Source organism: Chelonia mydas, chromosome 1, assembly GCF_015237465.2.
Source record: "Chelonia mydas isolate rCheMyd1 chromosome 1, rCheMyd1.pri.v2, whole genome shotgun sequence".
NCBI lineage: Eukaryota > Metazoa > Chordata > Testudines > Cheloniidae > Chelonia > Chelonia mydas.
The window spans coordinates 32,784,995-32,799,225 of NC_057849.1; the positions used below are offsets into that span (position 1 = coordinate 32,784,995).

Below are 14,231 nucleotides of genomic sequence, written 5' to 3' on the forward strand. Positions count from 1 at the left end.
TAGTGTTATTTTGACAAATAAAAATGCAGATTTTTAAAATATTGTACACAGAATTTTTAATTTTTGGCACAGAATTCCCCCAGGAGTAGAAAGTGTGGAGGGAGACAGCAATGTCTACTCCTTCTTCTGTACACCTGGGTGAGAAGTAGAGGGGAAGTAGGCAGGGCCTTTACTCTACCCCCCTCCCCCCGCCCCACTCCAAGCACCAGTCACCACCACTGAGCTGGAGCATAGAGACAAGTAAGATACACAAGGTAAAGGGCTGCAACAGATTACTTCCCCATGGAGAAAGGGGGAACCAGACTGGTCTGCTCTTGCAGCAGCAAAGCTACCTCTTACTTAAGGCTTGTTGAAAAACCACAATCTACAAGGACTTAGGCCTTCATCTTTGCTCTCAACCAGGCAAAACTCCCACTGACTTCATTGGGACAGAAAAGTATTCAAGTACTGACCCATAACTTAAATTCATTATTTAATAAGAGAGTTGACTAAGTTCCAATGGACTCTTGGAGACATGTTTATTGGAAAATATGTATTACAAGCATATATATATAATGAAAGATGTCTGATATTTATAACACGTTACATACAAAATTTGAAGTTAATTAATATAGCATTAAAGTGATGGAAGTGTCTGGAAGTTGAAGTTAGATAAGGTCAGAATGGATATAAGGCATACATTTTTAATACTGAGGGTAATTAACCATTGGAACAGTTTACCAGGGTTGTGGTGGATTCTCCATTGGTGGCAATTTTAAATCAAGATTAGATGATTTTCTAATACAGGGATTGGCAACCTTTGGCATGCAGCCCGCCAGGGTAAGCCCCCTGGCAGGCCAGGCCGGTTTGTTTACCTGCCGCATCCACAGGTTCGGCTGGGGTGCCTCTTCCCGCAGCCCCCATTGGCCTGGAGTGGCGAACGGCGGCCAGTGGGAGCTCCGATGGGCTGAACCTGTGAACGCAGCAGGTAAACTAACCGGCCCGGCCCACCGGGCGCTTACCCTGGCAGGCCGCGTGCCAAAGGTTGCTAACTCACATTTGTTTCGACATGCTTTCAGTCCATGATATTCCAAATGTTGCAAGACACAGTCAAATTTCAAACATGATCCCCTTGAACCTTTCCTGTAACAAGAATGTCATTCAAATAGCACTGAACTCCATTCAGTCCCTTCAGGATCTCATCCATGGCTTTCTGGAACTGGGCAGGTACTGATGTGATACCTAAAGTCAACCTGTTGTAACAAAATTAACCTTATTCTGTACTGATTGTGAGATATTTGCAAAATGCCGAATCAAGCTCCATTTGTAGGTATGCATTGAGCAAATCTAATATATTGAAACACTGTCCTCTACTAAGAGTCGCAAACAAATCTTCCATACGAGGTTGTAGATACTGATCTTCAGATAAAACTAGATTCAGTGTCATTTTGAAATCTCCACAAATTTGAATGGAGCCATCATTCTTGATCACTGGTACAATGGGCGTAGCCCACTCACTGTGTGAAACCAGTGACAGGATGCCAGTGTTCACTAAATGGAGCAAATCAGCTTCTACCAGAGGCCTCAGAGTATAAGGGATAACTATGGACTTGCAAAATTTTGGCTGGCTGTCAGACTTAACACTGAGCTTCATTGACACATTGCTCATCTGTCCAAGCTCTTTTTCAAAAACTTTAGTCTGTCCAGTATTTCTTGAAAATTTCAAGGTGCTTTTGTGATCACCTTGATCTCAGTCCAATTCACTTTGTGCTCCTCAGACCAAGATCTGCCAATAATGGTGCATATTTTTCTTCAGTCACATACAAGGGTAAAACAACAGATTGTCCATCTAGTTTAACTTTCACCTGGAATATCCCTTTTGGGGTCTCCTAAATTTTCTCTCGTATAAGTCTTCAAAACTGTGAAGGTTTCTTCCAGAGATGATTGTGACAAAGAATGATGATAGGTACAGGCAGAAATCAATGAAACGGCACTCCAGTTTCAAGCTCTATTCTTGTAGGAACTTCTTTGAACAAAGGTGTGACCCAAAGCCATTTCTGACTCCAACTTCTGATAACGTGCTAGGTCTTGATCAGTGTCACTAAAGGTCTTATTTTTTTTCAACTTATGAATTCCTGATTTCTGTCCTTTCTCAGGTTCAGTCTTCATAGATGTCTTCTTGGATGTACGGTTACTCTGTGTTGCTGGTCGTTGAACTGTACGACAGGTCATGGCAGTGTGTCCTTTCTTCTGGCACTTTTGCAAATAGCTTGGCATGCCCAGCAATCCTTCCCAGTGTGTGTAGGTTGTGCACAACAGCCACGTGGAAATTCTTTACATTCTTGTGGTCCTCCATCACGCTGATGCAGGAGGTGAACATCTCAGTTCACACTAATTTCCATAGGACTCTTCTCAGCAGTTTCCATTGCAACTACTACTTCAACGGCCTTCTTGAATGAAGCGCTGATACAATCAGTAACTTCTTCCAGAGCTGGTCATTGCATAATCCGAAGACTAATTGGTCACACAGGACATCACTTAATGTTTGTCCAAACTGATAATGCTCTGACAACTTCCTTAGACCAGCAACAAACTGCGCTATCGACTCTCCACTTCCCTGATGTTGCCGATTAAACCGATATTGTTCCACTATAATCAGTGGGGTAGGAGAAAAATGTTCCTGCATTGCTGCAGTAGCTTCAGCATACGTGACAGTTCCAAGCACAGTAGACAATAGGTCACACAACAGTCCATATGCCTTCAGTCCCATAATTGTCAGCAAACTTGAAACTCTTCATCCATCTAGAATGGTGTTGCAGGTTACAAATTACTCAGAATATTCAAGGTATACCACCCATGATTTGCAGCTGTGGTTGAATTCACCAACAGTGCCCACAAAAGTTGCCATTTTCTCTGCTCTCCTGTTGGACTTCCTCCTGGATGTCTTCTGTGCCACAGGAAACTGTTTTGTTGTTACTGCACTGTCTGTACTCATTCTTCCTTTTCTGGCTGTGTACCAACACTGCAGATTTCAGAATTCTTCCTTGGGCTGTACCTGGACTCCCTCTGCTAGCTATAGATCCTCAGTGCAGGCTAAGCTGTTTCTCTCTCTGCCTGCTTGCATGTGGTCAATCAATCATGTGGTCTGCTTACTTTCTCTTTTGTGTTTGAACAGCTCTGGTAGTAATTGCAGTACCCTTATCCCTTTTTCTATCTTTATTTGCCCACTTCCCCTCTCTAGCTATCTGGCTCATACTGTCCCAGGTGCAAAAAGCAGCAGTCTGTCATATTGTGCCTCTAGGTGAAATGTCAACCTTTTTATATAGTATTATTTGCTTACTTTTTCTTGTTCTTCAGGCAGAGACAGCAGTGGGCACTTGTGGGATAGAAATCCTGTGTTGCAAGATGATACATTTGGACCCAGCAGAGAAAGAGATAGACAGACACAGGGAGAGCTGATAGAAACACAGATGTCTGCTTTGCTCACTTAATTGTTCTGGCTGCAAAACTGAAAGTACCACAAAAAAGAGGCTTTGTACTGGGTAGGGGGGCATTACTCACACATTTAAAGGGACAGGACTTCACAAAATATGTGACAGATTGAAAATATCCTGTAGTATCCTGGACAAACCTTAAGGAAATAAGATACATTTTATTGTAGGGTTACCATATGTCCGTATTTTCCTGGACATGTCCGGCTTTTTGGTTCTTAAATCACCGTCCAGGAGGAATTTTTAAATATCTAAAAACGTCCAGGATTTTGACATTATTATTTTTCCCCAAAGAAGAGTTGATCATTCAGGAAAGAGAGTAAATGTTGATTACTTGAGACAGTGCCTGCTTTTTCTCCCTAGCTCCCAGCCCTTGCGCCGCGAAACACATGTTTCGCATGGCTGGGAGGGAGGGGGGAGGAGGGGGAACGCGAGATGCTCAGGGGAGGAGGCGGGGCCAGGGCGGGGATTTGGGGAAGGCGTCCAATGGGGCAGGGAGGGGGCGGAGTTGGGACGGGGACTTAGGGGAAGGGGTTGGAATGGGGGCGGGGAAGGGGTGGAGTTGGGGTGGGGGCGTGGGGGTACGAGCAAATACCTCCCCCTGTGGAGTGTCCTCTTTTTTGAATGTTCAACTATGGTAACCCTATTTTATTGATTTACATTAAACTTTATTGAATTAGAATTAATATCTTTTGGGGTATATTGTATTAAAAATACAATTGTATATGTTCTGTAGTAGGGAGGGAGGTGATAATGTACTTCCTCCATTATCAGCCCTTTGAAGCCACATCCCTAGAAAGGTGCACATATACTAGTTCAGACTGGATTCTCCAGGGACCAACAAGCAAAGAAATGGTTTTTGGATACATAGTCTGGTTTTAAACTGTCTCATGGCCTTCTTCCTGATAAATCAAATGGAAATGATTCCTGGTCCCCTGAGGGCCCCAATCCTTATGATAGGGTGGAAGCACTGGGCCTACTGAGGCCTCATAAGACTGTGTGCTTGTTCTGAGCTGAAGCTCTGATGAACTGGTAACTGCAAAGAATCCCCTTGGGCTTGGGGTTGAAAGACTACACCTGCCAGAATCCATATTAAGTTGAACTCTGGTGAGCTTATTAGCACGCATGTAGGATCTTTAATTGTTTTTAATATGTTTTCTCTGTAATGCTTTTACCTGAAGAATAAAATAGTCATTCAGAGAAAGAACTGTGTGATGCCTTATAACTATAGCAATTACACCTGTTAACTGTCTCTGAAGAGAAAGCAAGCAGATGTCCTTGGTAAACCTGCCTGTGTTGGACATGACCCAGTGAAGGCAGGGAACTGTGCAGCTTGGCAATACTCCATTCAGAAGGGAGAGAGACATGGGACTCCTCGCAGAAAAGCAATGGCTGGGAAGCTGGAAGCCTGAAAGTGGTTACCCTTGCTGGAACACTAAGGTGAAATACAGGTGCAGTTGCCCTGAATTGTGACAATATGCCCAACTTAAAAGTGGATGTGAAACATTACTATTCTGTTTTGTTAATGCTTTATACCTATTTTGTACTGGTGGGAAGCATACAAGGTGACTATTGCGCTAGTATTTAGCATTGGGGACTGAGAGCAAGGATTCTTGGAGTCTCATCTCAGCTCTGACATTTATACGCTGGGTACTTTTAAGCAAGTCTCTTAGCCTTTTGAGTTAAGTTTTCCCATTTGTAAAATGGTGATAATAATGCCTACCTCAGAAAGTATGGTGAGCCCTGTACAGCACTGTTGAAAAAAGAACTCAAATGCAAAATATTATTTTTATTCTCATCAGCACAGCCACAGAACAGCTGCACATTATGAAAGAGAAGAAGTGGTTTAAAAACAAACATAGCTGCCAAGAAGTGCCTTGCCAGGAAATCACCGGGGCTTTTGGCCTTGTACTGACATCTCATCCAAGGTATGGCAATATCCCAGTATTACACACCCTGTTCTGTCTTATTGCTTAAAGTGCAGTTCTTCTCCGAAAATAACGGAACAAACAGTACGTTTTTATTCCACACAGCTGCTCCCTTTTTGTATTATGTGTTATAACTGCATACTGTAATTACAAATATAATTGTTCATTGCTGTCTATTCATTTTAGCATTGCAAAGTTAGCACAGCTAGCAGAAAGTGAGCTGAATTCTATTTCATGTTCTGCATCATCAACAAACAAAATGATTTACTAAGGTAATCAGTTACATCTGTGCAAATCCACTGAAGGCAATAGGCTCACTGAAGCATGTTTTGAGCTGCAAAATCTTTATTTTCAGTAACAAGACGAGCAAAGAATCCAGCCTTAGTTTGTAGACAGGTAGAAAATGACATCCTTTTACCATAAATCAAGAACAATATGGAAATAGTTGAGACAACAAACATAGAATCCCACATAATGCTATTTACTTTTTAGAGAAAAAAAATTAATATTATTCTAAAAGCATGTTAACACCCTGTGCTGCCACATCACTAGCTTGGCTGTCCTGCCTGCTGATGAGCAGTGTCTATATGCCAAGTGCTGTACTGTGTGGAGGGAACGAAAGGAGTACAAAATCCTCCCAAATGCCTCCAAAAGGGAGCAAAGTGCAGCAATGAGTATTGTTCTCCATATCATGATTCTGAGCCAATAAAAGGCCCATTTGAAACAACATCAGTACTGCCAACTCCAAGCATTCAAAAATGAGTTCATGCTTCAAAGAATTATGAGATTGGATTAAAATCATGAAATTGTTTTCTAATCTTTAGGACAGGATCTTTAGGATAGGAGTATTTTTGGATATTCTTCTATTTTTCAAGGTGCACTCAGGTTTTCCAGCTTTTCTCGGCAAACATGAAAGCTAGAAACTTGGAGAAAGCAAGCAAGTGGTGGGGTCATTGGTGGGTGGTATCGAACCTAGGACTGGTGGACCTAAATGCATGAACCTCTACTGCATGAGCTAAAAGCCACATGGCCCTTAACTAAGGCTGTAGAGCAAACTCATTAATCTCTCTCTAAGTGGTCTCAGTGCCACTAGATGCACCCATGAGGTGTGTGGGTTACATACTTCTCCTAGCTGAGGAAGCATATGCCAAGCATCAGAGACTTCCCTGTTGAAATCCCGGACAAGCCCCCACTTTTAACACCAACATACCCTGGTTGTTGGCGGGTGGGATCGAAGTTGGGATCTCTGGAGGTTAGTGCGTGAACATCTACTGCATGAGATAAAAGCCACATGACCCTTCTTAGCTAAGGCTGTAGAGCAAACACATTAATCTCTCTCTAAGTGGTCTCAGTGCTACTAGATGGGACAGAGCACCACACCAAAGAGGTGCGTGGGTTACACAAGCAGACAGTCTTACCAGATACAAGTCATGGAGCTGGGACTTTAAGAAGAACTCTAAAATTGTGAGAGTTTGCAAAACTGTTAACATGATTTACCCATAAAGGTGTCCCAGTATTACCAGCTCTCACAAAATGTTATCACTTGACTGATCATGTTTGGTGTTTTTGTAAAGCCCCAGCTCCAAGAGTCTCCTGATTACATGAGATATTCGGTTTTTTAAAAGAAGTAGTTTTCTTAAAAAACATGATCCCTTAAATGCTCAAAAACTAGACAGCAAATAAAAAGAACCCCAAATGTGTATCTTTTTTTAAAAAAAAAACAACAACTCATTTCTTGGCTGTTTAAGGGTTTTGAAGAGGTTAGCAACATCCTCCCCACAGGCTTCTCCCTACAATTCTCACCCAAGCCCCTTCCGCTTCCAGTCCCGCCCTCTACTCAGGCCCCACCCTGTCTCCCAGCCCCTCTCCCGCCCTGCCCCAGGCCCCGCCCCTTCCAGGCCCCGCCCCCGTCTCCCTTGCCGAGGGTGCCCAGGCTCCTCCTCCTCCCCTCGCGTCGTCCCTGGTTTCCGTTGCGAAGGAAGCGGCGTCTCCGGTTGCCAAGATGGCAGCGGGGCGGCCGAGCCCCGGGGCCGTGGGCGCCCCCGCCCCGCACTGACCTGCGTGTGAGGGACCGAGCGGGCCGGAGGCAGGAACTGGCATGGGGGCGGCCCGGCGGGGCTGAATGGAGCCCGGCGTGCGGGCCGCGGGGGGCGTCAGCCCCGCACAGCGGGAGCCGAGCTCTGCTGCACCGGGCGGCCCCGGCTGGAGAAGCCTCTTCCGCCCAGAGCCGGACAGCGCCAGCCAGAGCCACGCCGGCACCTTCGCGGGTAGCGCGTGCGCGTATCCTTCGCGGGTCCGGGCCGTGGCCACGGCGGGCTCTGCAGGGGGAGGGCTGACGGGCCCCGCGGGACGGGCTCCCTCCCGGCCCCGGGGGACGTTGGAGGAGGGGGAGACGGGCCCCAGCGACAGGCTCTCTGGGGAAGAAGAGAAGAGGTGCATGGAATGGGCCCCTTGAGGAGGGAGGCTGGGGATGGGAGGACAGGCCCCATGGGGTGACTCACTGGGGATATGCGGGAGAGGCTTGATTCAGCGGTCCCAAGAGGTGGCTGCTTTAGGAATAGGTGGGACAGCCACCCCAGGGATGGGTGGGACTCAGGATTGCTCAGCTGCCCTCCTGTTTAGATGTGGGTGGGGTTTGTCCAATGGATGGGCGTATCCTCCCCAGTGGTTTTACAGGAGGGGCCTGCTTACACTATTGTCAGGATACCCAAGGTACCCAGTCCCTGTGGTGCCCCCCAGAGTGGTGGCAATATGGGGTTATTCTTGGATTCTAAAGCTAGAAGGAACCATTTTGATCATCTTGCAGCAAGATATTGTGATGTTACAGCAAGATACATGGGCATAAAAAAACCAGTCTCTTTTTACATCAAGGAGAATAAAACAGTACCTAAAACCATTTGATTTTAGTTGGTTTGAACTTTCTGTCTTTCTCTAGTCTTGCATACAGTAGATATCTTGGGGATATCTCACTGCTGCACAATTTGATTCATCTTTACCTGTGGTGGAAATGATGGGAGTCCTTCTGTAGACAGGGCACTCATGCTCAGCAGTATTTTTACTACTGGTTTCAGAGTAGCAGCCAGTAGCAGCAGTAGCATGAATGCCCTGTATGGCTGTAGCTCACGAAAGCTTATGCTCAAATAAATTGGTTAGTCTCTAAGGTGCCACAAGTACTCCTTTTCTTTTTGCGAATACAGACTAACACGGCTGTTACTCTGAACCTGTCATCTTTTAGTTGCTCATGGATAAAGTTTACACTTTCTCAAAAAACTACATAAAGCTCCAATCACGCGAAAGGATGCAACAGGCTACTATGCAAACAGGCTACTATGCCCATGAAAAGTCCAGTTGTAAATATGTGCCTAATACTACAAACTCTTTTATAATCATTCTAAAACTTAATAAGAATACTGCATAGGAATTTCAAGGATTTCAGATACATTTTCTGTTCTCCTTAACATAATGCCATGGTCAGAACTTTGAAATTTCTTCTTGAAAGAGATTTAGAAGAAGAGCGTGAAGCATTATTAGAGGATCAAAAAATATGTAGGAGTCGAGCACGAAAACATTGTATAGAGACAAACAGAAGAAGAAAGTAAGTAATTATGGGATTTGGTTGTGGGGGGGTTGTTTGTATTTTGTTCTGTGAGGACTTAGTTAAGTTGTTAGATATTTGTTTTATTGATTTGTTTAAAAAAATTTATGGATCTAAATAGTAGCACAGCTCCATTCCAGAAGAATCGAGGATTAGTTTGTAGTTATAAGACACCCAAAATATGAAAAGTGTGAGTCTTCTTCAGAGTTTCTCATTATTATGGAAACTTTTTAATTAGCTTTGTTGATCAGAATTACCTTCCTTTAGCAATATTTCTTCATCTGCTGGGCCCCATCTGTATTCCTTGTGTTCTCAAAACTCTGATTGGCTTTGTGGGAGCTTTGAATTTGCAACAAATACAGGATTGAACCCTTTTTATTTTATTTGTAGCAGTCATCTTGTGGGTATTTTAAATGGCAACTCTGAATTGTCTACCTCTCCTAATACATGTTGTATGCAAAAACATGACAGTTGGCTAAAAATCATCAAACACAATGTTTTGACTGATGAGCTTTGAAAAGAATAATAAACTAAATCACAATGGCAAGATAAGGTATTTTGCTTAGTTTTGTTACATTACTGTTGTTACTGCTATGCATTTGAGATGTACACTATACATTAGTTTATTAATCCTGAAATATTATACTCTTAATGTAACAACAGACTCTAGAAGTCTGTATTTATAGTGGACTACTGTCATTAAATGGGTATTCATGTAGATGTTATATGCACTTCCATAAGAGTTCCATTATAATAGTAGCCTTAAGAAATATGCTGTGTTTCTAGATTATGATCGAGGTAAAATTATTAGTTAAATAATGTAGGTATGATGTATATAGAATAAATAATTGTTTATTTGTATGGCACCTGAGATATAATTTATCAGTGGTTGAACTGTAAGTGTGTTGTGAGAGATCTTCTCCTAACAAGTGGAAGATGAAAGGGAAACTACCTGTTTTGTTCTGCTCAGCAGTCTGAAAGTTGTAAAGTTCTCAGCATGAATACATTGTGAAATATACAAAATATAGAAAACTTGAAAATCAAGAGCTACTGTTCCCCTTTGTGGGGAAAATAATGTAGGGACTAGGAAGCTCCTTGAGTTTTAACTTATTCTTTCTTCCTGGCTGTTCCATTGAGAGGGATGTGGTTTACCTCCTATGAGTGGGTCATTGGGTTAGGCCTGTAAAATTTGGGGAGGTTATGAAATCCATTGGGATTTCAGAACACCTACAAAGGGCATGAGTAATCATATGAATGTGGCAGCCTCTGTGTTGCTATCTGGGCTCCCCCTGCTCCCTGGTAGCATACTGGACCCACACTGCCAAGTGGCTGCACCAAAATTCCTCCCTGAGGGGTTTGCATGCATGTAACAGAAATTACTCTTGGTACCACTAGCTACAACTTCACATTTATTTCTGATTTTAAAAAAATAGATCCATGTGGACCTGACAGGAGCATATCGCAGAGCACCCAGCTCTACCTCCTTCCTGCTCCTAATAGCAGTAAGATCCCTATGCTGTTTGGGCCTACAGAATGTAGCAGAGATGTTGTTCTACCTTCTCTGCCTTTTTGTGTTGTAACTTTCTCTGCAGCAAGGTGAAGTGGAGGGGAACACGTGGCCTAACATTTTACTATCATGTTTTAGCAACACAGTAACTATTACCAGCATACACTTGAAATGCAAATTATATGACATTTTTTGAGCCCCAGTCTGATAGTTCAGTGTACGGAGAACTGTTTTTGAAGGCAGTGAGAATTCCGTATATAGAGGGCTTGCAGGTTTGAGCCTTTTATTTTCAAACTTTTCCACTTTTACTGATTCTGCATAGTATTTCTTAATTTCTGAAAATTCACAGTGAGTTAGAATTTTCTCTTTAAAGTCATATATACAAATAAGCTATCATATAATGTGCTATGTGTGTTCAGTCAAATGATGAAACACAAAAGTATTGAAACACATGCCTGATGTACAGTGTTCAAATTAGTGGTTGGAGTTGGGCTATTGCCTCTAGTCTTCTTATGTAGCTGTCGTTATTATTCATAGAAGGGGCCATATTTAGTAAAATTTACAATCAAGTGTCTTACGGCCAATATCTGAACTACTTTGAAATCTGGGTAGGAAATCTGCCTATTGCAATCGGGTAGTATATGCCCTCTCCAATTCTGTATTCACTTTTTAAACCTATAATTCCACTGAAATTTTTTCAAAGGTAATGTATTGCAGAATACAAACAAGGTCTGTGCCCCCTCTGCTGGCTCTGTAGCATTGACTGTCTAATAAATGCTGTCCCCCAAGCTGTCAATGTCATTGTTGTTGATACAACATGAAAGGCAGTTCAGTTCCAGAGATGTAGGGTTTACAGAATGTAATGCTTTCACGTTTTTTAGACATTTTTAAAACTACAAAAAAATTGGGGCTGATTTTTCATTGCTCTGCACCTTATAGTAGTCATCTCCAGTAGTGCAAAATGGGTGTAAAATACTAACTTTCTCATCTGTCAGTGTTTTTACATTCACTTTGTAATCACTTTGCATTAGTTTAAATAACTACACAAAGTGCATGGCACTGGAAAATTGGGCCTCAGATGTCGATCTCCAAGAGTATTTCTACACTAGAAATGCTAGAGCACTGCTGCATTTGTGCAACTGTAGCACTGTTGTGTAGACACTTGCTACAGTGATCGAAAGGGTTCTTCCATTGTTATGGGAAATCCACCTCTCTGAGAGGCGGTAGGTAGAATTCTTCATTGACCTAATGATGCCTACACCAGAGCTTATATGAGCTTTACTCTGTTGCACAGGGCATGACATTTTTCACAGCCCTGAGCAATGTACTTGGGTCAACCTAACTTTGTAGCGTAGACCATGCCTAAGATAGTTTGCAAATATCACCCCCTTAAACAGGCTGTTTTCATGCATGTTGCATAAGCAGAGGTAATTGATATAAGTCTTTTTTTACACTTCATACTCAGTCCAAGTAGTAACAAATGTTTAGTCTACATAGGAGTATACCATCCATCACCTGCTTGTATAATTTCATAAAATTAACCAGGAAATATTTCTACCATCTACTCAATCTACTGTTTTTAATATCAATGATACATTTCCACGTAATGTCCGGGCAGTGCATTGTAGGTTAAACCTCTTAAAGCATTAGATTTCAAATTTGCTATAAACACTTTGGCAGCTATTGCGGAAATTGCTTCTTCACTGGGTTGTTTATAGAAGACAGAAAAACTTATGTTAAAACAATAAAAGTATGGAAATTCTTCTGTTTACTCCCACTTTTTCATAAAATCATAGAATTGGAAGGGACCTTGAGAGATCAGCTATTCCAATCCCCTTCATTCATGGCACAACTAAGTATTATGAAGACCATCCGTGACTGGTGTTTGTCTAACCTGCTCTTAAAAATGTAGGATGATGGAGATTCCACAACCTCCCTAGGCCAGTGGTTCCCAAACTTGTTCCGCCACTTGTGCAGGGAAAGCCCCTGGCGGGCTGGGCCGGTTTGTTTACCTGCTGCATCTGCAGGTTCAGCTGATCGCGGCTCCCAGTGGCCGTGGTTCGCTGCTCCAGGCCAATGGGAGCTGCTGGAAGTGGCAGCCAGTATGTCCCTCGGCCTGCGCCGCTTCCAGCAGCTCCCATTGGCCTGGAGCAGTGAACCGCGTGGAGGCGTGATCAGCCGAACCTGCAGACGCAGCATGTAAACAAACCGGCCCAGCTCGCCAGGGGCTTTCCCTGCACAAGCGGCGGAACAAGTTTGGGAACCACTGCCCTAGGCAATTCATTCCAGTGCTTAACTACCCTGATAGGAAGTTTTTTGTAACGTCCAACCTAACCCACCCTTGCTTCAATTTAAGCCCATTTCTTCTTGTCCTATCCTCAGAGGTTAAGAAGAACATTTTTCTCCCTCCTCCTTGTAACAACATTTTATGTACTTTAAAACTGTTATCATGTCCCCTCTCGGACTTCTCTTTCTCCAGACTAAACAAACCCAATTATTTCAGTCTTCACTCATACATCCAGTTTTTGGACAGGACAGTCCCTGTTTTAAGCCCTGTCGTGGCTGTCCTGACTTTTTTGGCAAAAGTGGGAATTTGTCCTGTTTGCTCTTATCAACTGATGATCATCTTGGCTGTATTTCCCTAGTTTGTTTATGTGAGACAGTATCAAAAGCCTCACTAAAGTCAAGATATTCCACATCTACTACTTCTCCCCATCCACAAGGCTTGTTACTCTGTCAAAGAAAGCTGTTAGGTTGATTTGACACGATTTGTTCTTGACAAATCCATGCTGACTGTTACTTATCACCTTATTATCTTCTAGATGTTTGCAAATTGATTGCTTAATTATTTGCTCCATTATCTTTCCAGGTATTGAAGTTAAGCTGACTGGTCTGTAATTCCCCGGGTTGTCCTTATTTCCCTTTTTATAGGTTGATACAATATTTGCCCTTTTCCAGTCCTCCAGAATCTCTCCCATCTTCCATGACTTTTCAAAGATAATTGCTAATGGCTCAGATATCTCTTCCATCAGCTCCTTGAGCTAGGATGTATTGCCTCAGGCCCTCGTGACTTGAAGACATCTAACTTGTCTAAGGAATTTTTAAATTGTTCTTTCCCTATTTTAGCCTCTGATCCTACCTCACTTTTACTGGCATTCTCTATGTTAGCTATCCAATCGTTACTAGCCTTTTTGGTGAAAACTGAAACAAAAAAGTCATTTAGCATTTCTGCCATTTCTACATTTTCTGTTATTGTCTTTCTCCTCTCATTGAGAAAGGGGCCTACCCAGTCCTTGCTCTTCCTCTGCTTCTAATATATTTGTACAATGTTTTCTTGTTACCCTTTATGTCTCTAGCTAGTTTAATCTCATTTTATGCCTTAGGCTTTGGCCTTTCTAATTTTGTCCCTACATATTTGTGTTACTTATTTATATTTAGGGACCTACCAAATTCTTGGCTCTAAAGGCAGCAACCGTGGAGCTTCCTGCAGCGCAGGAGGTTCCCGGAGGTGGAGGTGGGTCCGATCTCATGCTGCTGGGAGTGCTCCAGCTGGGGGCTCCCAGCTGCCAGTCCCAGCCGGGCTGGGGAGTACAGGACTTGGTCTTCCCCTGCACGGCTGCTCTCGGAGGTGGGGCTGAACTATTTTTGTATAAATTGCCATTCTAAAATTCATAAATTCTCCAGCTGTAGCAGGCAGGAGCCCCTCCCAACTCCTTCCCAGTGCTCAGGAG

General features: G+C 43.1%; 2 protein-coding genes across 5 annotated transcripts in view; one reads left to right on the plus strand and one right to left on the minus strand.

Moving 5' to 3' along the window:
* Positions 1-7,607, minus strand: part of ANGPTL5 (angiopoietin like 5) — a 30,078-nt gene extending 22,471 nt beyond the window's left edge. Inside the window, exon 1 of one of the 2 annotated variants that reach the window (XM_037889831.2) lies at positions 7,456-7,607. In XM_037889831.2, coding sequence (XP_037745759.1) covers positions 7,456-7,498 — 43 coding nt within the window. In that variant the 5' untranslated portion in view covers positions 7,499-7,607. The remainder of the gene's footprint in view (positions 1-7,455) is intronic. The other variant, XM_037889832.2, reaches the window with a different exon arrangement.
* CEP126 (centrosomal protein 126) overlaps positions 7,521-14,231 on the plus strand; it is a 55,714-nt gene continuing 49,003 nt past the window's right edge. For all 3 annotated transcript variants that reach the window (XR_006286005.1, XM_043529392.1, XM_043529395.1), the window contains exons 1-2: positions 7,521-7,678; positions 8,874-8,993. Coding sequence is in view for 2 of the 3 variants with exons in the window: in XM_043529392.1 (XP_043385327.1) it covers positions 7,521-7,678; positions 8,874-8,993 (278 nt within the window). In the remaining variant the exon portion in view is untranslated. The remainder of the gene's footprint in view (positions 7,679-8,873; positions 8,994-14,231) is intronic.